Consider the following 27,353-nt stretch of genomic DNA (forward strand, 5'->3'; position numbering starts at 1 on the left):
TGTCACTAGACTATAAAACCAGAGATCTAGAATTAATTGATTTGAATCCCATCATGACAGATGGTAGTTTTTGAATCCAATAAAAATCTGGAATTAAGAGTCTCATGATGACCAGGAGTCCACTAGCAATTGTTGGAAATACCCATCTGCTTCACTAATATCCTTTTAAGGAAGGAAACTGCCATCCTTACCTGGCCTGGCCTACATGTGACTCCAGACCTACAGCAATGTGGGTGACTCTGAACTGCTCTCTGGGGAATTAGGGGCAGGCAATAAATGCTAGTCAATGATGCCCTCGTCCCATGAATGAAATTTAAAGAAATCTGAACTGAGTTTAAATCATGTTTGCTGATCTTGATGATGTGATAAGTTAAATTAAGATTAATGAACTATTATTAAGAAAGAATTTGGATTGACATATCACCTCATCACATGCTCACAGCATCCCTAAAGTGCTTTATAGCCAATGAAGTCCTTTTGAGGAGAGTCATTGTAGAAATGTGAGAAAATGCAACAGGATGCTATATAGAGAAGTGAATCAGGTATGCTGTTAGTTCAGGAGAAGAGTTATTCAGATCACTGCCCTCCCTCAAAGTCATGGGACTTCTAAATCCAACTCAACAAACAAGTGGAACTTGAATGCCCCCGTCCAGAAGATGTTTCCTGCACAAGTATTTGACTCCCTTAGTACTGGACTGAAGTGCCAACCTGGTTGTCATGCCCAACCCCTAGGACCTTCAGACTGGAATGAGAGTGCCGCCAATCAATTCCAGACAGCATAGGCACATCAGCAAGGCTGGTTTGAATAGGGAGTATGACACAGATTCGCTAAACTGAGACTGCCCACGGTAAGGTTTACATGAATGAGGACAGTTTCCACAAATTTAACTGTTAGCCCCTTGAGTTTAGATGTTTGAAGAGGCATTGAGACACTTTAGATGATATAAAGATGGATAGAAAGAATACACGCTCAAGGAGACACAAATCTTACATTTGGAGCAGGAGACAGAAATGAAATTGGGGAGCAGTTTTGCTCTCAAACACAGGGCAGTGGAGATCTGGAATTCTTGCCTCTGAAAGGTCTGAGGCAATTGAAAACCACCAGGAGAACATAGAGAGGAGCTCATTGAAGTCATGGCCTTTGGGTTCTCCATATGCTGCTCTTGTGCACCTCCTAGTGGCCAGCTTGTTGTATAGCAATAACAACTGGCCTGGGACCTCTCAGTTTTGTTGCGTTTTATCAGAAGTGACATGGAGAGAAAGAGCAGCAATTAAATTTATTGTAATGTACAAGAACTTGGATTTTCATCATGCCACAAAGTACACAGCTGTTTGCAAAAAAAATCAATGCTGCATTAATTTCAGAAAGCCACGTGGAAGCTGTTTCCATTGTAATGTAGAAAGTATAATAGAAAGTACAGCAACTCCTTGTTGCACATGAGCAGCATTCCAGTTGCAGCGTTGAGACAAATGGCAGGATTGTCTATTTTATTGATGTTAGAGGGAAGATGAATATTTACCGGGGTGGGGCAAAGAGAGCAGGAGAGGAAACTCTACAAGTTTTCTTTGAAATAGTGCCACTAGATATCTCACATCTGTCTGAGAGGGGATTAATATCTCCTAAGTGGATTGAATGGGGCATATGCAGAGTTACCTCAGTATGGCCTCAGCACTGTCAGCCTGGGTGATACGCTCGAGAGTTGGGCTTGAACCCATCCAACTTTCACTCACACCCAGAGCTGACTCACAAAGGCAGACGAAGCCAGGATTGTAAGAGGAAGCCTCACTCATAAAGTATTTTTGTGGCTGGCAGTGCAAAAGGAATCAAAACTAATGTTTCAAAGAAGCAGAGTTAGCTACCAGCACACATGTGTAAACATGTGTTCCTCACAAAGCGCACTGTTTTCTGGTAGATCAGAATGTTGTATGATTTGATTGTGCTGACACAGCACAAGCCTCTGTTCCCTCTATAACAAGTTTTTTTTCCTCTTTGTGATAATGATTTCTAATTACACATGTGATGGGTTGTTTTAATTCTTTTCCCCTTTCAAATCCACCTTCCTGTTGCAATGCATGATGGGCAGGCTCAATATTGTGCATGACACCCGCTACAAGTGTTGGTAGGTGCCAGCTATGTTTTTCGATTATCTGTACCAGTAGAATTTTTATCCACAGGCCCTTCAAAGTCCACTGGTGAAATGAGCTCATTAATGTGTCCACGCTTTTTGTAAAATGACGCAGCACAGAAGGATGTCATTAGGCAGATCGTGCTCATGCTAGTTATTTGATACAGCTATCTTCTTGGTCCCACTCCATTTATGCCCTATAGCCCTATAAATTCTCTTCCTTCCCAAGTCTTTGTCTTACTGCCTTTTGAAAACTGCTACCAAAACTATCTCTGCTACCCTTTACAAGCAGTGCGTAACAGGCTAAGGAAATTGGGCATGTCCACAAGGACTCTTACCAATTCTTATAGCTGACCCACGGAAAGCATCCTATCCAGATGCATCACAGTGTGGTTTGGCAACTGTTCTGTCCAGGGGGGGCAAGAAACAATGGAGAATTGTGAACCCAGCCCAGCCTTCCCTCCACTGACTCCATCTACACTTCTCACTGCCTCAGGAAGGCATCCAGCATCATCAAAGACCCCTCCCACCCCAGTTATACTCTCTTCTACCCTCTTACGTCAGACAGAGATATAAATAGATTCAAGAACAGCATCTTCCCTATTGTTATCAGTCTTCTGAATGGACCTCTCAAATTTTAAATTTAATGTTGATCTCGCTCACCTTCCCTGCAGCTGTAACATTGTGTTCTTCACTCTGTTGTTTTACTTTAATGCACTTTGTAAGCTATGGTCTGTCTGTACCGCACTCAAAGCAAAACGTTTCACTGTGCACATGACAATAATAAATTCAATCAAATCAGAGCCACACACTGTATCAAAACAAGGAAATTCCTAAATATGCCCAGGCTAAAAGTGTGACAAAAATAATATCCTCATAAATGCTTACAGGGTCATACAGCACAGAAGAGGCCCTTCAGCCCATCAAGTTTACACTGTCCTATCCATGCCAATCCCACTTTCCTGCACTTGGTCCATGGCCTGAAATGTTATGACACTTCAAGTGCTCAGCCCCACCCTTTTTTAAAGGTTGTGGGGTTTCCCGCCTCTCCTACCCTCCAAGGCACTACATTCCAGATCACCCCCATCCTCTGGGTGAAAGGTTTTTCCTTAAACTCCCTCTAAACCTTCCTGCCCTCCTCCTTTAAAATTATGTCTTCTTGTTCCTGACCCTTCAACCAAGCTCATCATAACTCTCCTTCAGAAATGGAATAGTGTAAGACCATGGAATCTTACCCCGTAGAAGGAGACAACTCTTCCCGTTGTGCCTCTTTGAAAGAGACCCCCAATTTGCCCCACTTCCTCACTCTTAATTGAGCTTGCGTTTCAAGCGTTGAGCCAACTTGCTTTTACAAGTGGATTTTGAATCTGACCCCAGCAGCTTTTCAAGCCACACATTCCAGATCCGATTCTCCTCGTCATCCTCTTGCACCATTTTGGAACGCTTCATGTTCCATTGCTATCTGTTTTTGGGCAACCTCAGTTGCTCATTAATTCTTTGAACATCCCTCAGTTCCAGGATCTGTCTGAATCTAAAAAACCACATTTTGGAATTGCAACCTTGACCTGAGAAAGGGATGTGTTTTGTGCGACAATTTTTGTTTTCCCAAGACATTGTCAAAATGTATTTACCATAGATTTACAGAGACCTTCCCAATAATCTTGAAGTTTCCATCGCTCAAATACAGCAACACCGGGATAGTATCCAGGTTCAAGCTGATGAGTGACACGTAACATTCATGCCAGAAGTGTCAGTCACTGACCATCTCTTGTAAGAGTCAAAAGTTGTAACGCTGGAAAAGCACATCAGGTCAGGCAGCATCCAAGGAGCAGGAGAGTCGATGTTTCAGGCATAAACCCTTCATCAGGAATGTTGATGAAGGGCTTATGCCCAATACATTGATTCTCCTGCTCCTCAGATGCTGCCTGACCTGCTGTGCTTTTCCAGCATCACACTTTTTGACTCTGACCTCCAGCATCTGCAGTCCTCAGTTTCAATGGCATTACCATTGCAGAATCCCTCGCTATCAGTATCCTGCAGCTTACTATTACACTGAAACTGAACCAGATGAGCCATTTAAATACAATGACTGCAGCAATAGGTGAGAGGCTAGGCTAGGAATCCTACAGTGAGTAACTCACCTCCTGACTCCCCACATCCTGCCCAATATTGGAAGGCACAAGCCAGGATTGTAAATGGAATACTCTCCACTTGCATGGAGGAGTGCAGTTCTAACAACACTCAACAAGCTTCACAGCATTCAGAACAAAGAATTCCACTTGAATAGCCCCCTATCCTCTGCCTTTAACATTCACTCCCTTCACCCGTCTTGCACAGCAACAGTAGTTTGTACCATCCTCAAGTTGCACTGTAGCAACTCACCAAGCCTCCTCTGGCAGCACCATCCAAACATGTGACCTCCACCACCTAGAAGAACGAGAGCCACAGATACACAAAACACCATCAGCTTCAAGTTCCCATCCAAACCACAGACCTTCTTACCTTACCTGTATCTGCCCTGTACTTCCCTTTAAATATTTTGTCGGTGTCTTAACCCGTAACTACATAAAATGCCATTACTTCACTATTGAGTCAAAGCCCGAAACTCACTTCCTGAAAGCTCTGTGGGCGTACCTGTACACCAAGGTCTACAGTAGTTCCAGAAGGCAGTTTACCACGACCTTCTCCAGCGCAGGTGAGGATGGCCTGATAAATGATACCTGAGCCACTAATGCCCATATTGCAAGGACATCAACACAGAACCTCCCCTTTAATGGTTGAGGCACTCCTTTAAAAAAATATGGAGTTTATTTTCCTTCGCCACCATCACCTCAACACTAATCTCTACCAATGCTCTCTACACCCAAGATGTGTTGATATTTCTGAAGTTAATAGCTAAAGTTGACAAGTGACCAATTGACCAGCACTTGTGTGCAATTTCTGTACCACATATGAGTGAGTGGACTTGGAAGGGCCTGTGTTTCTCACTGCTAAGTTCTTTCGAATTATTAAAGCTCATGTTGCAATAATTTTAGCTTTTTAAAATTATTCAATTAATGATTATGAAGCAGTAAAAAGTTTACAAATGTTGCTTTGCAATAATGGATAGTTTTGGATTTCTTTTAATGACTGTTGTCGTGTAATTAAGAGTATTTTGATTAAAGCATGACTCAACTTCTTTGATATTATGTAGTATAACCCAAGTTGTTACTTCTTTCTGAGAGGTACATAATATTAATTGTTTTTATAAGCTTGTTGCATTGATTTATCTCAACGTTGTTCTTAATAAGCAATTTCCCCTTCTCTTCCCTTTTTGTTTTTAACATCATTGTATTTGTTCTTCACTACCACTTGCTTTGTCCCTCTTCCTTATTCCACTCAACCTTCTACTTTTACCCAATTTACCCCAACACACCTCTTCTTTCTTTTTCCTTCCCTTGTTCTGCCTCTGAATTTCCCCCTCTCTTCCTTGCTTTATCTTGCTCTTAAAATACATGTCAACTGCTGTGATTCGTGACCCGGTTTGCTACTGTGTTACTCACTCTGCGTGTTACCATGGATTTATTTCACCTCATCCTTTCCTCATCAACACTTCTCCTCCCCCAATGCTTGCTCCATAATTCTTCTCCATTGCTCTGCCTTTTTACTTTCCCTCCAATAAAAACAGTACCCATGATGCATGGTGCCAATCCTGCGGCGGTATCTGCAGCAACGACATCAGCCACAAGTGTTCCCTTTGCGGCTACAGCCAACGCCAACCAGGTTTGCACATTTGGTTGCACTTCTGTCAGTAGCAGTGCAGTAGATATAATATCTTTTGAGAAAAGATCCTTGACAAAAACTCAAGGTTAAAATGTCTGACCTTTGGCCCTCGTGGTGCAATGGTAGTGTCCCTACGTCTGGACCAAGAGGCCCATGTTGAAGTCTGACCTGTGCCAGAGGCGTGTAATGATATCTCTGAATTGTTGCAGTGGTAGTGCCCCTACCACTGATCCAGGAGGCCCAGGTTCAAATCCCACCTATACCAGAGGTGTATAATGGTATCTCTGAATAGTTTGATTAGCAAATATCAAAGATGTCCAGCCTATTTGTTTTGAGATTGGAGTAAATGGCTTCAGAATGTATCAGTTGTTGCAATACAGTAAACTTTCCAAGGTATTGCTGTTGATTAAGGATTTAGCCTTTGAGTAACGGTGTGAGGTGGATGTGACCACACTTATGTACCTCAATCAAAACTGGCAAAGATTAAAATTACCTCCAGTGTGCCAAAGGGTAGGTATACAATGTGCTGCTGAGGTGAATCTGCTGGGTAATACTAGAGAAGAACTAGAGCCATATTACATAGGAACAGACTCAGAAGAAGTATGAAAAGTACAAAAACAGGTTTATAATGTAGTTAGACAAAGAGTTGGTCAATATTGGTTAGGGAACAAAACATGCAAATAACCTTTCAGGAATATGATAGCCTGGCAATATTTTTTGGTCAGAGTATTGAGTACAGGTGATCATGTTGTGGCTGTACAGGACATTGGTTAGGCCACTATTGAAATATTGTGTGCAATTTTGGTCTCCTTCCTATCGGAAAGATGTTGTGAAACTTGAAAGGGTACAAAAAGGATGTTGCCAGGGTTGGATGATTTGAGCTATAGGGAGAGGCTGAACAGGCTGGGGCTGTTTTCCCTGGAGCATCAGAGGCTGAGAGGTGACCTAATAGAGGTTTACAAAATTATGAGGGGCATGGATAGGGTAAATAGGCAAAGTTTTTTCCCTGGAGTGGGGGATTCCAGAACTAGAGGGCAGAGGTTTAGGGTGAGAGGGGAAAGATATAAAAGAGACCTATGGGGCAACTTTTTCACATAGGGTGGTACGTGTATGGAATGAGCTGCCAGAGGAAGTGTTGGAGGCTGGCACAATTGCAACATTTAAGAGGCATTTGGATGGATATATGAATAGGAAGGGTTTGGAGGGATATGGGCCGGGTGCTGGCAGGTGGGACTAGATTGGGTTGGGATATCTGGTCGGCATGAGCGGGTTGGACCGAAGGGTCTGTTGCCATTGGTGTACATCTCTATGACTATGACTCTTTATGGCTCTGACTGTTCTATAGTTTTCATCTGATTAGAGAGAGTGATAGAGGAGTAAATCTGCAGGTCACTCAGGGATGTGCAGATACTGTAGAGTTATGACATTAAGGGACTTCACACCAATCAACATTTGGATAAATAATGTTGCAGTCAAGGGAAAGGGAGGGCATGAGTTTATGGAATGTGTTCAGAATTCACATAGAAAGGAGGTATTGGTGGATCTGACGTTGGCAAATGACGTGGGCCAAACTGACCAAGAGATGAATTACATGTTGGGGATGGGGTGGGGGGAGAGAGAGAGTGGTGTTGATTGTGGTAATAGGGAGAAGGAGATAGCCCAGCAACGCCAACCCTACCCCACCACCGTCCCACCAAGCCTGAAGGTTGGCTCTCATCTCAGCAACATGAGATCTGGCCTGACTGCAGGGTAGTTACACTGGACAAGGGCATGCAAATTAATTACTGTGCAGTGAGACTGCTGGTCTAAAGGGACTGGAAGTCCTGCCTGAAATAGCTTATGGCCAATCAGCTCTGTAGTCCCGTCAAAGAGCCTGCGGTCAGCTTTCCTCCACAGCTAAGTGACTCCTGACACGGAATAGTGCCTATTCAACTATTCAGATGAGAAGGACATGACCAAAACTAACCTGTCCTTACATCCAGCTTGCACACAGTCTCTTGTGGAGTAACTGGATGGTGACCAAGGCATCGTTCTCTCATCTAGGGGAACAATAATAAGATCCTTCTTTGCTCGCTGCACGTGACTATCTGAATGCAGACCAAACGAATTGAATCAAAAACTGACTTGATCTGTGTCATTTAGTTTCACAAGGCGCAAAGCAGCATTGACAGAATGACTTGAAAAAAATGTCTGTAAAGCGATTCTAAAACCCCAAATGACAGAGTAAAACACAGAACCAATAATTCTGTTCCTGGAAGTACATGTTTCATAATGGCCTGTCAAAGAAGAAGTTGGTTATTGCTACTTTTAAAATGCTAACGGTCAGAGACGTTGTTTACTCTGCAATGCAGCTCATAAATCTGTGAATAATGAATAAACAAATGTGAGCTGTTAACATCTACTTAAAGTTGCGCAGTCATAAATCTGATGATTTAGTTTTGACCAGATTCCAATCTAAATACTATTTCAGACAACAGTGACTCTGTTAGTCTTGCACTTATTGGTCATTGCTCAGCAACTGGAGGACATCAATTGCCTTGAAGCATGACCATACCACAGTGTACTTTTTTTGTATGACCTCCCCTTTAAACAGGTTTATTGAATGTCTTGACTGAACCACGATACTAACTTGGGTTGCTGTTTCCTTTCACGCAGATGCCCATAATATCTGTAGATCATCTGACTAGCCATAAGTACGTTACTCAGATGTAGAAAATCTTCGGGTCGAACAGTGAGTATCTGATTTTGTTTTCTTTTGAACAAATGTGTACACTAATACATTGGGATATCATTAAGAATATTAACTCTGGTGATGAAATTATTCCAATAATTATAGAAGCGGCAATAGGTCTTTCAGCCCATCGACTCTGCTTTGTCATTCAGGGAGATCATATCTCACTTGATAATCCTCTATTCCACAGACTCACTACCTTCTGAGAGACAAAGTTCCTCATCTGTCTTAAATATGCGATCCCTTATTACGAGATTATGCCCTCTTGTCCTAGAATTTCCCATAAGGGAAAACCACCTTTCCATACCTACCCTTGAAAGTGCTCTAAGAATCTTGCATATTTCAATGAGGTTGCCTCTCATTCTGCTGAATTTCAAAGAATACATTGGAATTTACTCAATCTCACCTCATAAGACAGTCCCTCCATACTTGGTCTCAGCCCGGTGAACCTTCTCTGGACTGTCTCCGATGGCAGTAGGTCTTTCCTTAGATAAGGAAACTAAAACTGTTCCTGATATTCCAGCTGTGGTCAGACTAGTGCCTTGTAAAGACTGAGCAAACCCCACCCCCCCAATTTTATTCTCCGTTCTATTTGAAATAAAGGCCTACATTGCCTTCCTGATTATCCCCTGAACTAACTTGCCAACATTTTTGTTATTCACAGACAAAGGCTCTGAAACCTTCTGCACTATAGATTTGTGCAGTCTTTGTCCTTTTTAGGTGCCTCATTTTGGGAAAGCAAATCTTAGCAGGACTTATGCACTTAATGGGAGATCCTGGTGAGTGTTGCTGAACAAAGAGACCTTGGAGCGCAGTTCATACCTCCTTTAAAGTAGAGTTGCAGGTAGATAGGATAGTGAAGAAGGCATTTAGTATACGTATTTTTATTGGTCAGAGCATTGGATATAGGAGTCAGGAAGTCATGTTGTGGCTGTACAGGACATTGGTTAGGCCACTTTTGGAATACTGTGTGCAATTCTGGTCTCTCTCCTGTAGGAAGGATGTTGTGAAACTTGGCAGGGTTAGATTTACAAGGATGTTGCCAGGGTTGGAAGGCTTGAGCTATAGGGAGAGGCTGAATAGGCTGCGGCTGTTTTCCCTGGAGCACCAGAGGCTGAGGGGTGACCTTAGAGAGATTTATAAAATCATGAGGGGTATGGATAGGATAAATAGACAAGGTCTTTTCCTTTGATTGGGGGGAGTCCAGATCTAGAGAGCATAGGTTTAGTGTCAGAGGGGAAAGATATAAAAGGGACCTAAGGGGCACGTTTTCACGCAGAGGGTGGTGCATGCCTAGAATGTGCTGCCAGAGGAAGTGATGGAGGCTGATACAAATACAACATTTAAAAAGCATCTGGATGGGTATATGAATAGGAAGGGTTTAGAGGGAATATGGGCCAAATGCTGGCAAATGAGACTAGCTTAGTTTAGGATGTCTGGTTGGCATGGATGGTTGGACCGAAGGGTCTGTTTTTGTGCCGTACATCTCTACAACTAATATTTAGCTACTTTATTTTCCCTACCAAAGGATATAACCTCACACATTCCCAATTAACACACTGTAACCTCTCTAAGTTATTTCTGGGTTTTGGAATGTTCTGGATTGTTAGGGGAGCTTACATGGAATGGATTTATACACACAGAATCCGAACAGTGTGGAAAGAAACCATTCAGCCCATCGAGTCTGCACCAACCTTCTGAATAGCATCCCACCCAGACCTCCACCCTATTCCCTTAATCCCAAATGTACTATGACTAATCCACCTAACATCCCTGGACAGCAAGGGGCAATTTAGCATGGCCAATCCACCTAACCTGCACATCTTTTGACTGTGGGGAGAAACCAGAGAACCCAGAGAAAACCCATGCAGACTCGGGGAGAATGTGCAAACTCCACACAGACAGTCACCCGAGGCTGGGAATGGACCCAGGTCCCTGGCGCTGTGAGGCAGCAGTGCTAACCACTGAGCCACCCTCAAAAATAAAAGATTACGGGACGATCCAATACAGTTTTGGTGTCGGGACACTTTACTTCACACAAAGAGAGAGGCGAGTAGGTTACATGGTATTAATGTCACTGGAATAATAATACAGGGGCCCTGATAAAAGTTTGGGTGACATGGGTTCAAATCCCCCCCTGGCAGCAGTTGGAATTGTCATTCAATTAATAATTCTGGTGTTAAAAGCTTTTCTAATGCTGATGATGATGAACCTGTTATTGATTGTTGCTAACAACCCATTGGGTTCATTCAGGCAAGGAATTCTACCATCTTTACCTGATCTGACTTTCATGTGACCCTAAACCTACAGCGATGGGGTTGATGCATAACTGTTCTCTGAATTGGCCAAACAAGTCACTCAGTGCTGTCTAACATGTAACAAAATCAAAAAAAAAGCAAAGGATCGTGGACCTCAGTCTCCAAAAAGCTACTGAGGCTGGAGGCTTATTAAAATTTCCCAATTGTGACTGATAAATGTTTGCTGGTGATGGGTATTGAGATCTATGGAAGTAGGCCTGCGTTGACAGAGATAAGACATACATAAATCAGAATTCACTTGAATACCAATTGAGTCTCCAGGTTGTCAAATTCCTGTTTCTTGGTATTCCTGTTTACTTACACAATCTAGACCTTCCTCCTGCTCACCAATTTCTCAGAAACCACCCCTGAATGTTACTATGGAAACTCCTCTGCTTGTATATGCTGTTAGATATGATCCTTATGAATATGCATCACACAAATTCACTCAAATCCTTGAGATTCCATAACATTTCTATCTGAGATATATGGGATTCTTAAAGGGCTTGACAGGGGATATTTCCCCTCGTGAGATTTTCGGACTAGAGGGCACTGTCTCAGAATTAAGTGACACCTATTAAAGACTCTTCTCTCAGAGGGTTGTGAGTGTTTGGAACTCCTTGCCACAGAGAGCTGTGGGGCAGAGTGCTTGTGTGTGTTTAAGGCTGAGATAGATTCAGTAGGAGAATAAAGGACTTTGGGGATACGGCAGGAAAGTGGTTGTGAGGTATGTCAGCCAACGTCTTATTGAATGGAAAAAGGACTGAATGTCCTACTGCTCTTCTGTTTCTTATGGTCTTGTGGTGTCTGTGGTCTGCCATCTTGCAACCACAGTGCAGACTGGAAGGTTGAATTGAAGAGCCTGCTTTAAACAAAGTGGTTGAATTGTATTTTGACCATCTCAGTCTGGGATCAGAATATCTCTCCTGTCTTTAAACAATGTCTGATATTATTCATTTATTGGAAGTTCATGCATCTTTCATTTCATTTCAACCTCTTTGGCGTAATAGAAGCTTAGTTTTTAAAATTATAACTGGATTTGATCGGGTAGACGTAGGGAAGATATTTTTATTTCCCAGAATGTAGAATGGCTAACAGCGCAGAAGGATACTGCTCCTCTGCAATTCAGCTAATATCCTTTCTCCGATGTCTTCCCGTAGCCCTGCACATCCTTCCTTTTCAGATAAGTTTAATTCCCTCTTGTATTCCTCATTTGAGCCTGCCTCGACTCTTTCCGGAAGCAATGTACTCCAGATCCTAACCTCTCACTGTGCCAAAAACCACTTGCTAATATCACCTTTGCTTCTTCGTTCTCAAATCTGTGATCTCTTGATCTTGATCCTTCAACTAAAGGGGAATGTGTCTCCTTGTCTTTGCTGTCTAAAGCCTAAATGGTTTTGATTATTACTCTCAACATTCTCTTCTCCAAGCACTGCTGCCTCACAGTGCCAGGGTTTGATTCCAGCCTCAGGCGACTGTGCAAACTCCACACAGATATTCTCCCCATGTCTGCGTGGGTTTCCTCCCACAGTCCAAAGAAGTACACATTAGGTGGATTGGCAATGGGAAATTACCCATAACATCCAGGGATGTGCAGGCTAGGTGGGTTAGCCATGGGAAATGAGAGTTACAAGGATAGGGTAGGGGGCTAAGTCTGGTAGGGTTATTGTTCGGAGGGTCAGTGTGGACTTGATGAACTGCTTTCACGCAGTAGGGAATTCCATGATTCTCTGCTAACTTCTTCAAACTTTGCTGATGTTCCTCAATGTTGAAGATAGCCAGATTAGTCAGGTTTAAATTTAGGGGAATGGGTCTTGGTGGTGTACTCTTCAGAGGGTCAGTGTGGACTTGTTGAACCAAATGGCCTGTTTCCACAATGTAGGGAATCTAATCTAGATGAGTGAGAGATCTCCAGTGGCTGTAAGGCTGGAGAAAGTCATGTGGATGGGATAGAGGGGGAGACACCGATGATAATGAGGCTTCAGAGGGACTTGAAGGCCAGGATTTTAAAATTCAGGTGTTGCAGGACTGAGGGTGATTCAGGTTTCTTGCACCAATCATTGTCCAGTGATTAATGACGGCAAGGTGATGTTACAGTGGTTTGTGTTCAGCTTTAACCTTCTCCAAGATTGATCTTAACGCTGACTGAGTGAAACAAAGAAGGAATTCGCAGATAAATTACCTCATCCCTCCTCCAGCAAGCAGTCATTCATCTGCCTATTCATTAACAACCCACATAAGAGTCTCAATTAGATGACTTGTGACCCAGGCCTTTGCTCTGGGAAAATGCCATGCAGGTAATCAGTGACCAGGTCACCTGCTAGGTTTAGCGAGTAAACAAAACCTAATTAATTACGGTACAGTTCTGATGAAGGGTCACCGGACCCAAAATGTTAACTCTGATTTGTCTTCATAGATGCTGCCAGACCTGCTAAGCTTTTGCAGCAACCTCTCTTTTTGTTTCTAATCACAATACATGACTGGTCATTACACTTAGTTTATAATATGTCAATGTTATCCCTCAAAATAGCCTTACGCACAAACAAACAAAATCCCACACCAGGAAATGGGGAAAAAATGCATTTCTCTCTGCACTTTAGTAAAACCAAAAAGCATCTTTGTCCAATAAGTCTTACTTCTTGAATACTAAGAAAAGGGTATAGTGTGGAACGCTGGTCTGACATTCAATGCACCACAACAGATGCCACCAAAGACCAGCAGATGTCTCTGAGATTTTTGTCAATGCAGCTTGCTCAGGGAGCAGAGTGTTGAGGATCCTTTGGGATCTTCTTCAGGAGCAGAATTGGCATTGTGGATCGAAATGGACTGCAGTGGTTCATGATTCATCGCCACCTTGTCAAGGTTGACTATGGCTGGGTAATAAATGCCAGGCCGCTCCAGTATCTTGTAAAGGGATAAAAAAAAGAAAATAATATCAGGATTCAGACTAGACCAGGGCTGAAGGTACACAATAAGAGATTTTTTTTTCAGAAACAGGAAAGCTGAGCTGGGAAGCTGTTTCCCTTCCCAGGCTGGCTACTAACTAAAAAAATCCCAAACAATCTCCAAAGGTAAGGCTGACACTGAGCAATCACACACCAAGCAAGAGGGTGGGAAACAGACAGCAGTTTTTACAAGACTTTTCAGAAATGCATTGCTTCAAAAAAAATGTGACCGTCCTTTTAAAAATAAAATTCAGATCTGTACAACAGTTCAAACTCAAGTCTGCAACACAACAGTGAGATCAGGGCTCAGATTATCCATGGTGGTGATGTTTGGTTAGGGATTGATATTGACCAGGAAATCAGGCCTAACTAATTACCATTAGCTTTATTACTATAATTTGCCTGAAGGCATAATTGTGCATCACTTCCAGTGAAAAACGAAGTGCCAAGAGAAGCAAAGGTTATGGGGAGAAAGCGGGAAAATGGGGTTAAGAAACTTATCAGCCATGATCGAATGGCAGAGCAGACTCGATGGGCGAAATGGCCTAACTTCTGCTCCCATGGTCATAAGTGTACTTAAATGTATTTAAATATAATTTATACTTGTCTAAGAAAGAAATTAAGGGAAGAAAACCCTAAGAATTACAGACGCTGGAAATCAAAAACAAAAATAGAAATTGCTGGAGAACTCAGCAGGTCTGGCAACATCTGTGGAGAGAAAGCAGAGTTAATGTTTCGAGCCCAGTCATTCTTCGTTAAAAGGCGATGTAAATGACGATATGCTTTCCATCCAGGGGTTGCCTTGATTGTCAATGAGGAGATTTGGGAAGATTTTCCCAGTCTTGTGCTTCAGTGATTAATAGGAGAAATCCATGGAGAAGGACCTCAGCCTCTCAACCAGGCCAAACCTGGCTGACCTCATGGCCCAGGGAAACGTCTTCCAAGCTAAAGCCAGACAGGAACTAATCTGCCGCCTCCTTTCTCTTCCCTCTTTAGATCAGCGTGAAGAGATGACAGTGTGCTGGAACACCATTACAGGGCAAGGGTCAACAGCCATTCTGTAAATAATACCATCTTCTACCCAACCCCTCCCTCACTCCCTCAGCCGGAAGCCTTTCCACCTTTTGCATGCTAACGAAATGGAAGTATGGTTCTCCGGAAGGAAGTGTCGAAAAGATCACCGCACACTGAGACTTGCGTACCCTGTATATTCCACCAAGAGTAAAGCTGAGGGAAAGTAATCTACTGTTCAGCGTGCAACATCATCTGCCTTTACTCAGTACTGTGTTATGCATAGGATCCGAGATATATGCATAAATGACTCCCCCATTTCCTTCACTCGTCTTGTCTCTCTTTCTCCCTCCAAACCTACCCCCTCCACCCTTCTTCTCAGTGGAAAGGTAACCTTGTTCACTTTAGTATGCAGTATGTACTGGTACGCCTACGAACCATGCAGATCATTTTGATGTTAGGTTTAAATGGTTTTCCTTCAAGTTTACAAAAAAAATGGAGAAAATAAGAAAAAAAAACACAAAAATGGTGCACCTTGTATTTAAAAAAAGTACTATTCTACCATTTTCATCAAGAGTTAGTTGTGCATGCACAGTGTTCTGTGTTGAGGTTATATTCTAGTGGAATGTGAGAAAGATTTAAAGGGGCAATGGACAGAGATGAATGTGCTGGGCAAAACCTAACACTTCTGTTTAAAGCATATTGTGGCTTTAAATAATGTGTCATAAATGTCTGGGGGGGGTACACGTTAGGTGCCATACAAGACTGTACATCTAACCTTAAAGTATTATTTTTACAGTGTTAAAGAAGTTATCTGATTCCAAATGTTTCAAACTTGCTAAAGCTCAGTAAAATTGGACAGTGCCACAGATTTTATTACCGTATATGCCAAAGCTGTCTCCAAAATGGCATCTTGACTCCAGAGCAGATAGAATAGCACACAGTCAATCAGATTAGAATTTTGTTTTGTAAAGAATGGGAAATCTTGCAGACTGATGTTCCACTGAGACTTATTATTAAGATCTATCATATTAATACCTACCATATTAATCAACATAAGTGAAAATTAATCTCATAACCACACATGGCCACAATGGAATCTCATTGATGCCATTTGGTCACACAGATTGGCAACAAGTCAACTCTTGGGAGAAAGAAACCTCTTTGCATGAATTGCCAAGCAAAGTGCCATGTTTCAGGGATTTGGAAAGGCGAGTCATGTTTGTGCAGTTTTAATTTGCCCCAGTTTCTTTATTTTATCCTCTGTCCAAGAAAACAGAACCAAAAGTCAATAAAGACTATAAAAAAAACTCGACGGAGATGGAAACTCGTTTTATGCTGAATGTCTCACTGCAGTCACACATGTACATAAACAGGTGAACTAAAGAAAAGTGACTCTAAGCTAGATACCGAACAAAGCACTGTCATTAAGATGCATGTTAAAACCAAAATATTAATGAAAATCAAGGTATTTGTTAAAAGTAGCACCAGGGTGGGATATGTATCTGGGTGAATTTTATATGTGATTTTTTTCAAATTATTGCATTTAGCCTTAGAAAGCCTTCAAGAAATAAAAAAAACAAAAAAAAAAACAAAAAAAAAAGATTATTAGTTGTGTACTTTTAATGGGTTCATCCAAAGGAATTCCTTATTTTTATTTTCCCAATAGGAATATTTTCTCTTTTTCTTTTCTGCAGCTTGTTAAAGAGGTAGTTCAGCAACAGGTGGATCAACTGCTGTAGTGGGGCCAGGTTACTAACGGTATCCTCATCACAATGGAAGAAGTGAAGGTTCAATTTTAGAACCTGTCCATACTTCCAGACTCACTGCAAGAGTTTTGTTTTCAGTTAAAGTTTGAAAGGTGCAGTGGTAGTTTTAAAAGGGGCGGTTGCATTGATTTTATTGATTGTACTGTACATCTATTAAAGCCTTAGATTATATATTACGGGTTGAAACCCATTTTAAATGTTACTTCAAACCTGTTAAGAACACATAGCTGATAGATTTCAATTTTTATTCAAGTTACTTAACATGCTAAAACGTTGCTGACTTTTTCCTCCTTTGTTTAAATTTGTAGTTTCTTACATATGTTAAGATTAGAATCATCTTTATTTTTTATTCTGTTAAAATGTCAGATATTGTTTTCATATTTTAGTTGGTAGGATTTTTTTTTCTGTTTATCAGAATTCACTGTTTAAAAATTTCCAGATGTTTATGATGATAAAGATATTCCCCTCTGTTCTCCTTCATAACATACGCATAACTTTGAATTAAGTGTAATGTCGTTTAATTATTCATATTAGCATAACGACTTAAAGATTGATTTACATTGTACTGACTCGTGATTACAAGCATCAGTCACCGTTACTTCAGTCTTGTTTGCATTCAGAGAACAATGACCTTTTGTACGGAAATCTTACAATGATATGTTTCATTGTGTAGTATGAAGTTAAGTTGTTGCTATGGCAACAATCCTGGCAGACAATTGTGTAATATTTTAATGATTTACTTTGTTTGTAATTAGTCATTACAGAAATCTCTAGTTCCTAGATATTAGAACTGAAAATTATTTTCTACTGTAACCATTTGAGGATAGTAAGATATTGTTTTCTGAGTATACTTTGATCTCCTCGTCTGAATATCCAAACCTTCTTTAAATAGAAGCTGCATAATCAATAGATCAAGGGATTTTTTAATGTCATGAATTCAAATATTAATCAAAGCTTACTTATAAGAAAAGAGAATTAATCTGAGTTGTGTGTGCAAACACTTGAGGGTTGATTATGCTGCAGTTTTAGAGAAAAAAAAGTGATCGGGCTACGGGAAGAACGTTGACTTTTTGCACTTCTGTACATAGTCAAGAGAGGGAAACCTGTAAAATAGTAAGATCTTATTTTGAATAAAAAAAATGTCTATAATAACAAGGAATTTTGTTAAGGTAATTAAAACGACAGGCTGAACAAAAATTTAAAAATTTAAAAAAAAGCTTGCAAAAATATAAAAAAAACTGATAATGGGCACAGAGTAAGCACCTCATAACCCTCTACCCCCAAACCCTTGACCTCCCAACCCTAACCCCACCCCCCAAAAAAAAGGCAAAATATTGCTTTGCTTTAATGTGAACAGCTTGTAGTTTGCCAGGATTTTTTTTGGCTGGAATGATAGACATCCCGCTGAGATCTCTGGGTAAGGGTGATGCCCAATTTTAACCCAGTTCTGCCCATTGTGGAATAGGTGGGATTGAAGTGCAGTAGGTGGTCTTAACCTGCCCAACCCCTGCTTTGTATTTGACATCAAGTGTCTGATGGGGCTGTGGGGAGGGCAGAGAGGAATGGACACATGCAGTTTCATCGCACCCAATCCCATAGTGATTCCCACCAGGGCCAGATCGGGTTAAAATTTTACCTCCCTGGCAATGCCACCCCGCCCTTTCCTCCTCTGCTCATGACTGACAAAACGTTGAACAGGTTCAAAGCCCGGCTACAGATCATTAGGACCAGGGCAGGCACATCAATTACCAAGGTTCATACCATCGGAAAACAAAATTATTTTCACATCACTATACAACAACAAAAAAAAATTAAAACTGTTTTAAAAAAAACATACTGCATGTTTAGAAGCTTTTGTAAAAAAAAAAGAGAAATGAAAGGAAAAAATGTATTTTAGACTTTAACAGAACAGGTTCTGTAAACTGAATTTGATGGTGTATTTCTCACGGAAGATAAAAATGCATACATACGTATATAAATATATAAATATATATTAAACTGGCTCCACACTTTCATTCAAATAATTAAGAAACAACGACGTCAGTTTAATCACGGACAGGTCAACCAAACAGCAGGTGCCCACATGATTTTACTGCTCTTGCAATTCCTGTTCCTTTTTGCAGTTGAGTGTACGCCTTTCAAAATGATTCAAAGCACTTTTTTTTTTATTTTGCTGTTTGAACAGCAACAGAATACTGTTTGTAATCGGAGGCACTTAGAAGCGACCAGTTAAAACTTTTGCCCAGCTTTTAAGGTCAATCAGTTTTCGATAGAGAATGATTCCCTCTTCTGAAAAGAGAGGTGGGGAAAGGTCCTTGACAGGGTAGAGGAGGAGTGAGCACTGTGGGTGGGGAGGAGGAAATGCGAACACAAATTCAGTTTTAAACTCCACCCTTTTAACTGCACCACTTCACCACCTCCCCCCGCCCCCTCGCCTCACCTCCGCTTCCCCCACCCAAAATTGAATTTCCTTTTGTTCAGATGAAACAACCACTCAGATGTTGAGAGGGATTGTGTCCAATTTGCGAGGCTGTAGCTACAACTGCTAAAAGGACAGAGGCTTGGTTTTACTATTGTGTAATCACAGACTTTTTATTTTGTTTTCCTGCTTGTAGTTGGCAAGATAATGTACTCTGTCCTTGGCTGCCAATTGTTTTTTCTGGCTTATTTTATTATCACTGCTATAACTTTGATTCTTGCTGTATGGAATTAAAAAAAAACAAATAAAGATGAAATTGACCAAAAAAAAAGCAAAATGACTGATGTGTTTTCCCTTTTTAATGGAAGTCTTTGAAAATAAAAAGCTTTTGTGCCCACAAAATGGAGATGTTTAGAGGTTTACCATCCCTCCAGCAGTACACTGAAGTCTCCAGGAAATGGCAGTCACTACTGCAAACACAGCTCTATAGAAAAGTTGTACAGCTATCCAATCCATTGAGAAATATTTCAATTTTGTCCCAAACGTTAAGAACAGTATCCTCAGCCTATTATATCTGTGGTGTCCCTTTGAATTAACTCTCCAATTGTCCCCACTCTTTACACAAACCTTCCTTTATAGATCTGCAAGATTTGGTTTGGCTTAAAATATTTATCAATTATCCTTTGAAAATCACATCCTTTCAGGCAGTGTACCCCAGGTCCAACAAAATTCCATGTGTAAAAGAAATTTATATTTTTTGCCTGTCAAATATGTGCTCTTTGGTTTCTGATCTATCTACAGTTGGAAACAAGTGCTGATTATTTATTTCTTTGGATCCTTTAATATTTGAACACCTCTATTAAAACTGTCCTTAAATTCTCAGGGCCAAGAACATTCAAGAAGTTCAACATATCCTGGACAAAGAGGCCACATGATCAGTAACCCATGTCCTTAAACATTCACCCCCATCACCACCCCCCTCCCCCTTCATTGTAAACCATGGCAGCAGTGTATAACATCTACTATATACACAGCAACAGCTTCTGGTCACCATTTCCTGATGAAGGGCTTATGCCCAAAACATCAATTCTCCTGCTCATCGGATGCTGTCTGACCTGCTGTGCTTTACCAGTGCCACACTTTTTGACCCCGAGATCTTCTGGTAAAACTGTGATTCAGTGTCCAGATGGCCCCATAATGAATGCCTGGCTGAGCTCCAATACCATTGTGTTTATTTTATTCATTTGTGGGATGTGAGCTTCACTGGCTTTCCAGCATTTACTTCCCACCCCTCGTTGCCATTGAGAAGGTGGTGGGGCATTGCCTTGAACTGCTGCAGTCCACCTGTCGTGGATTGTCCCACAATTCCAGGATTCTGAACCAGTGACAGTGAAGGAACTGAGATATATTTCCAAGTCAGAATGGCAAGTGGCTTGGAGAGGAGCTTGCAGGTGGAGGTTCCATTCTCTACAGCCCTTGTCCTTCTAGATGAAAGTGGTTATGTGTTTGGAAGATGCTGTCTGAGGATCTTTGGTGAGTTTCTGCAGTGTGTCTTGTAGATAATGCGCTGCGGCTACTGAGTGTCAGTGGTGAAGAAAATGGAAGTTTGTGGATGTGGTGCCAATCTAGAGGGCTGCTTTGCTCTGGATAATATTAAGCTTCTTGAGTGTAATCGGGTGATACATTTCAAACGTTTCCAGCCACAGATGAGAAGGTCAAAGCTAGCTGATTGACAACCCTTAATTTGTGATAATCTGCCATCCCCTTGAATAATTCCTTTTTCATTGCATTGTGTTTATTTACACAAGATCTTAACTAGAAAAAAAGCATTGGCCATTAAGACTGCTTATTGTTGGCTGGCGTTTTTATATGTCAGTACGCTGCACCATTATGTTCAAAGAACCCTTTCCAAGTCTCTGCTAATTGTATCATTTTTCAAAATCAATGATTTGTCTGATTTCATCATGGTGAGTGCTGGGAAAGGGCCACTACAGGAGATATGAGGGAACTTGGAATGCACATGGGATTCCATAGACTTCCAACAGTGTGGAAACAGGCCGCTCAGCCAACAAGTCCACACCGATCCTCCAAAGAGTGTCCTACCCGGCTTCCCCACCCCACCCCCCCCACCCCACCCCACCCCATCCCTGTAACCCTGCATTTCCTATGGCTAAGCCACCTAACTTACACATCCTTGGACACTGTGGGCATTTTCTCACGGCCAATCAACCCTAACCAGCACATCCTTGGACTGTGGGAGGAAACTGGAGCACCCAGAGGTAACCCACGGAGACACGGAGAAAATGTGCAAACTCCACATAGGCAGTCACCTGAGGCTAGAATAGAACCCAGGTTCCTGGCACTTTGAGGCAGCAGTGCTAACCACTGAGCCAGTGTGCTGTCCAACCATGATTGAGAAAAGCTGAATTTGACTGGATTGGGGTCCCCTATTCTACTTAGAAAAGCATCTGAAGCCTTTTGCTTTGGAAATCATAATAAGTGAAATGTTTGCAGCGTTGCTAAACTGAGTTAAAAATCACACAACACCAGTAGTTCAATAGGTTTATTTGGAAACGCCAGCTTTCAGAGCGCTGCTCCTTCATCAGTGCTTCCAAATAAACCTTTTGGAATATAACCTGGTGTTGTGTGATCTTTAACTTAGTGCACCCCAGTCCAGTGCCGGCATCTCCAAGTCATTGCTGAACTGAATGATGCATTTGTCTGAGTTATAGCATGAATAGGGCGGCACGGTGGCACAGTGGTTAGCACTGCTGCCTCACAGCGCCAGAGACCTGGGTTCAATTCCCACCTCAGGCGACTGACTGTGTGGAATTTGCACATTCTCCCTGTGTCTGTGTGGGTTTCCTCTGGGTGCTCCGGTTTCCTCCCACAGTCCAAAGATGTGCAGGTTAGGTGAATTGGCCATGCTAAATTGCCCGTAGTGTTAGGTAAGGGGTAGATGTAGGGGTATGGGTGGGTTGCGCTTCGGCGGGGCGGTGTGGACTTGTTGGGCCGAAGGGCCTGTTTCCACACTGTAAGTAATCTAATCTAATCTAATATCTGGAAACAGCTATCTGTATTGGATGATGTGCACTCCCCTTGTCCCATTTTCTTTCCAATCTATTTCCATCTGTTCTCACACCTTCTTTGAGCATAACTTGCTTCAACCAGATGTCTATGTCAGCAGTACTGTGCTTGGCATTCGAATGAGTCATTATGAGGCACATTTCAGCTTCCACAATAGCAGATGGATAGTATATGCATCAGATGGCTTCATTCCAAGTCACAAGGTGCTCCAGGGAACTCCACCTCATTTTCTCCTGTCAGTGACAGAGTGCAGGCCAGAAACTGAATCCAGAAGGGTAAAGTGTGGACAAAAGATCAGTTATTCATTCTGGCTGACACTCCTCAATTTAAATTTTCAGATCATCCCACATTTGATGTTCCCTCCAAGATGAACCCAGTGAGAAATCACTTAAAGTATAATCAAACAAAGAACTGTGGATGCTGGAGATCTGAAAGTAAATTCTGATGAAAAGTCACCAGATTCAAAAACCTTAACTCTGCTCTCTCCCCACAGATGCTGCCAGACCTGATGAGTTTCAACAGCAAATTCTGTTTGTCGTAAAGTTTCCTGTGTCCAGTTTATAAATTATTGGATTAAGGAGAGCGCTCATATTTCCTTCACAGAAACTGTCAGCAATCAAAAATGAGTACTCCCCCATTTGGATGTTAATTCAGTTGAAGTTTTCGAGATAAAAATCAATGGGCTTTTAAAAGCATCAATCAAATGCAGACAAATGGAGTTAAAATGCATTTTTTTTTAATTCAGTTACAGAATGATCGCATTGCTGGCTAGGTCAGCATTTATTTCCCGTCCCTAATTGCCCAGAGGGAGTTTAAGAGTGAACCACGTTGTGGGTCTGAGGTCATATGTAGGCCAGACCAGGTAAGTATGGCAGATTTCCTTACATAAAGGGCATTAATGAAGTAAATAGGTTTTCTGATTACCGACAATGGACTCATGGTCATCACTAGACTCTTAATTCCAGATTTTTATTGAAGTTAAATTCCATATTTGCCATGATGGGATTTGAGCCCATGTCCCCAGAACATTACCTGGTTCTCTGGAGTAGTAATCTACCACTAGGCTAGCACCTCCCCATAACAGGATGGTACAGATTTGAGGGGCTGAATGGGCCACTCTGTGGCCAACTGCTGTGTTTAAAGATATGACTATTAGGGAAGGGCTTGCTCGCAATTGCAAGTTGCTGATATTATGTCAAAACTTATTAACGATTCGAAGAGTCAATATAGGATTCTTTATTGTAGGATTAACATTAGGATCCTAGATATCTTATTCAGCATACAGCAAAGCCCAACCTAACCTTACAGATTGTGGTTTTTGGTGTTTTTTTTCTCTTTGTGTAAGCAATATGTGGTGCAAGTGTGCAATTTCGTCTTGCTTTCATTTCAGATAAGGTCAGACTGACTTTCCTTGAACATTTCTGGATTAGTGGTGCTGGAAGAGCACAGCAGCTCAGGCAGCATCCAAGTAGCTTCGAAATCGACGTTTCGGGCAAAAGCCCTTCATCAGGAATAAAGGCAGTAAGCCTGAAGTGTGGAGAGATAAGCTAGAGGAGGGTGGGGGTGGGGAGAAAGTAGCATAGAGTACAATGGGTGAGTGGGGGAGGAGATGAAGGTGATAGGTCAAGGAGGAGAGGGTGGAGTAGACAGGTGGAAAAGAAGATAGGCAGGTAGGACAAGTCCGGACAAGTCATGGGAACAGTGCTGAGCTGGAAGTTTGGAACTAGGGTGAGGTGGGGAAGGGGAAATGAGGAGACTGTTGAAGTCCACATTGATGCCCTGGGGTTGAAGTGTTCCGTGGCGGAAGATGAGGCGTTCTTCCTCCAGGCGTCTGGTGGTGAGGGAGCGGCGGTGAAGGAGGCCCAGGACCTCCATGTCCTCGGCAGAGTGGGAGGGGGAGTTGAAATGTTGGGCCACGGGGCGGTTTGGTTGATTGGTGCGGGTGTCCCGGAGATGTTCCCTAAAGCGCTCTGCTAGGAGGCGCCCAGTCTCCCCAATGTAGAGGAGACCACATCAGGAGCAACGGATGCAATAAATGATATTAGTGGATGTGCAAGTAAAACCTTGATGGATGTGGAAGGCTCCTTTAGGGCCTTGGATAGAGGTGAGGGAGGAGGTGTGGGCGCAGGTTTTACAGTTCCTGCGGTGGCAGGGGAAAGTGCCAGAATGGGAGGGTGGGTTGTAGGGGGGGCGTGGACCTGACCAGGTAGTCATGGAGGGAACGGTCTTTGCGGAAGGTGGAAAGGGGTGGGGAGGGAAATATATCCCTGGTGGTGGGGTCTGTTTGAAGGTGGCGGAAATGTCGGTTTATGCGAAGGTTGGTAGGGTGGAAGGTGAGCACCAGAGGCGTTCTGTCCTTGTTACGGTTGGAGGGGTGGGTTCTGAGGGCGGAGGTGCGGGATGTAGACGAGATGCGTTGGAGAACATTGCTGAATAAATCGCAATCTTTGGTCCACCTTTTCCATGCTGAACAGATATCCTAAATTAATCTAGTCCCACCTGCCAGCACTTGGCCCATATCCCTCTAAACCCTTCCTATTCATATACCCATCCTGATGTCCTTTTAAATGTTGTAATTGTACCAGCCTCCACCACTTCCTCTGGCAGCTCATGCCATACATGTACCACCCTCTACATGAAAAAGTTACCCCTTAGGTCCCTTTTAAATCTTTTCCCTCTCACCTTAAACCTATGCCCTCTAGTTCTAGATTCCCCTACCGTAGGGAAAAGATCTTGACAAATCAAGATGTTCCATGCCCCTCATGATCTTATAAATCTTCATAAGTTCACCCCTCAGCCTCTGACGTTCCAGGGAACACCGCCCCAGCCTATACAGCCTCTTCCTATAGCTCAAATCCTCCAAAGTGAAACAGAACGTGCACTGGAACAAGAAATTAGCTACATTTTATGTCTGGACCATTCTGTTCTAGGAGGTGAAATTGGACCAAATGTGGGTCTTACAGTCAAAGAATTAAAAGAATGTGCAGGGCTGAGTGGGAAGCAGAGACAGATTTAAGTTTGTGCTCAGTGAACCCTGACCTGATGTTACCGTGGCTGCAGTTGAGAATGAAGGAAGGACATAGTCATCCCAACAGGAGAATGATAGAATCCATACTGTGCAGAAAGAGGCTATTTAGCCAATTGTGTCAACACTGACCCTCAGACGAACATCTCATCCAGACAACCTCCCAATCCTATCCTCATATATACCATGACTACTCCACCTAGCCTACACACCCCAGGGCAATTTAACAAGTCCAATCCACCTAACCTGCACATCTTTGGTCTGTGGGAAGAAACCCACGCAGACATGGGGAGAATGTGGAAACACCAGACAGACAGTCACCCAAGCCTAGAATCGAACCCAGTCGCCTGACGCTGTGAGGCAACTGTGCTAAACACTGAGCTACTGTGCCACCCTTGCACAAAAGTGAACTGATTACCCAGTTGTCTGTATCTCAGTGAGACCAACAATGACGGCACAGACTGAGCATTGTATTCCATGTCTGATGTGTTATCAGACTGTGTGTGCATTAAATGAGCAGTCAGTAAAGAAATTGGGCATTTTCCGAGCTTTGAGTCATTGATGCAGAGCGTAAACCTTCAAATTGGACAGGAAGTATGTTCTCAATTCCTAAACATTAGGTTGCATTTGCTCTAAAACTTCACATCACCCATAATTTCATCACAAACCTGTAGAGTAAGCAATGTTTTATCCACAATAAACATGTTGGCAGTCATGTTTTAACCTTATTGTACAGTTGAGATTGGGTTGAAGGTGGAATGCTCCCCAGATTACGCTTCTGAGATTTAGTATCAGGCTTTAGGACAATTCCCTCCTACTCTTCCTGTGCCTTTTCCTCATTGCTGTTCCTGTCAACAGTAATAGCCTTGAAGCTCCTTAGGTTTCCATCCAATCCTCAAATGTAAGCAAAATACCATGAATGTCGGTGATATAAAGTAAAAACAGAAAATGCTGGAGAAAATCAGCATTTGTGGAGAGAGAAATCGAGCTAACGTTTTGAGTCGCAGTATTTAAATTGAAGCAGCTGCCATTATGGGATTTGAGTCCACGTCATTGGTTGGGGGTATCTGGATGATTATTCCAACAGTATCACCACCACATTACTGAGCCATATTGAGTTGCAGCAACAGAAATATAACACTTATAACATGACACGCTGCAAGTGCGTTCTACGCAATACATAAACACATAGCGACCTGGAGAGACCATCCCCACATTTGTTATTTTGTAAAGAGACATTCTTAATGAAAAACAAAGCTATGCCAGGTAAGGTTTGTTTCCAAAAAGAATCTAAAATCATTTCTTGATACTTAAAAAGCATTGCTGTCACTGAATCCCCCACTGTCATCATGCTGAGGCCTACCATTGACCAGAAACTCAACTGGACTACTCATATAAATATAGTGGCTTCAACAGCAAGCCACAGACTAGGAATCCTGCATCAAGTAACTCATTTACTGACTTCCCACAGCCTCTCAACCATCTGTAAGACACCAGTCAGGAGTGTGATGGAATACTGCCAACTTGCCTGGATGAGTGTAGTTCCAACAACACTCAAAAAAACTTGACATAATCAAGGACAAAGCAGCTCACTTGATTGGCACCACATTCCCAAACATCCATTCCATCCACCACCATTGCTCAGTTGCAGCAGTGTGTACAATTTGCAAAATAAATTACAGAAATTCACCAAGGCTCCTTTGACAGCACCTTCCAAATCCATGATCACTTCCATCATAGGAACTTCCACATGCATAGGAACACCACCCCCTGCAAGTTCCCTTCCAAGCCTCTCACCATCCTGACTTGGGAATATATCGCAGTTCCTTCAAAGTTGCTGGGTTGAAATTCTAGAATTCCCTCCCAAAGGGCATTAGGGGTCTACCTGTCACACGTGGATTATAGCAGTTCAAGAAGACAGCTCACCACCACCTTCTCAAATGCAACTAGGGACAGACGATAAAATGCTACATCTTAAAAAGATCCATGGATAGTGTAGGAAATGATGTAAAAGATCAGGTATGATGGGGGAGACAGTAAAGGACTCACACAGAATAACTACTGTTTGTAATGAGGCCATTCAGCCCATGGTGTCATTATAAATGGCGCTGATGTACGGGTGATGTCATTAGATGACTAATCCAGAGTCCCAGGCTAATGGTCTTGTTTTCACATCTCACC

General features: G+C 42.3%; 1 protein-coding gene across 14 annotated transcripts in view; it reads left to right on the forward strand.

Annotated features, from left to right (window-relative positions):
- The window catches only part of mbnl1 (muscleblind-like splicing regulator 1), a 746,553-nt gene extending 727,156 nt beyond the window's left edge, over positions 1–19,397 (forward strand). For 10 of the 14 annotated variants that reach the window (XM_072572067.1, XM_072572076.1, XM_072572065.1 and 7 more), the window contains 4 exons: positions 2,085–2,120; positions 5,794–5,888; positions 8,544–8,619; positions 14,858–19,397. In XM_072572067.1, the coding sequence (XP_072428168.1) occupies positions 2,085–2,120; positions 5,794–5,888; positions 8,544–8,600 (188 nt within the window). In that variant the 3' untranslated portion in view covers positions 8,601–8,619; positions 14,858–19,397. The remainder of the gene's footprint in view (positions 1–2,084; positions 2,121–5,793; positions 5,889–8,543; positions 8,620–14,857) is intronic. The other 4 variants (XM_072572068.1, XM_072572072.1, XM_072572071.1 and 1 more) reach the window with 1 other exon arrangement.
- The last annotated feature ends 7,956 nt before the right edge of the window (positions 19,398–27,353 follow it).

This window comes from Chiloscyllium punctatum, chromosome 6 (assembly GCF_047496795.1).
Source record: "Chiloscyllium punctatum isolate Juve2018m chromosome 6, sChiPun1.3, whole genome shotgun sequence".
Lineage (NCBI taxonomy): Eukaryota > Metazoa > Chordata > Chondrichthyes > Orectolobiformes > Hemiscylliidae > Chiloscyllium > Chiloscyllium punctatum.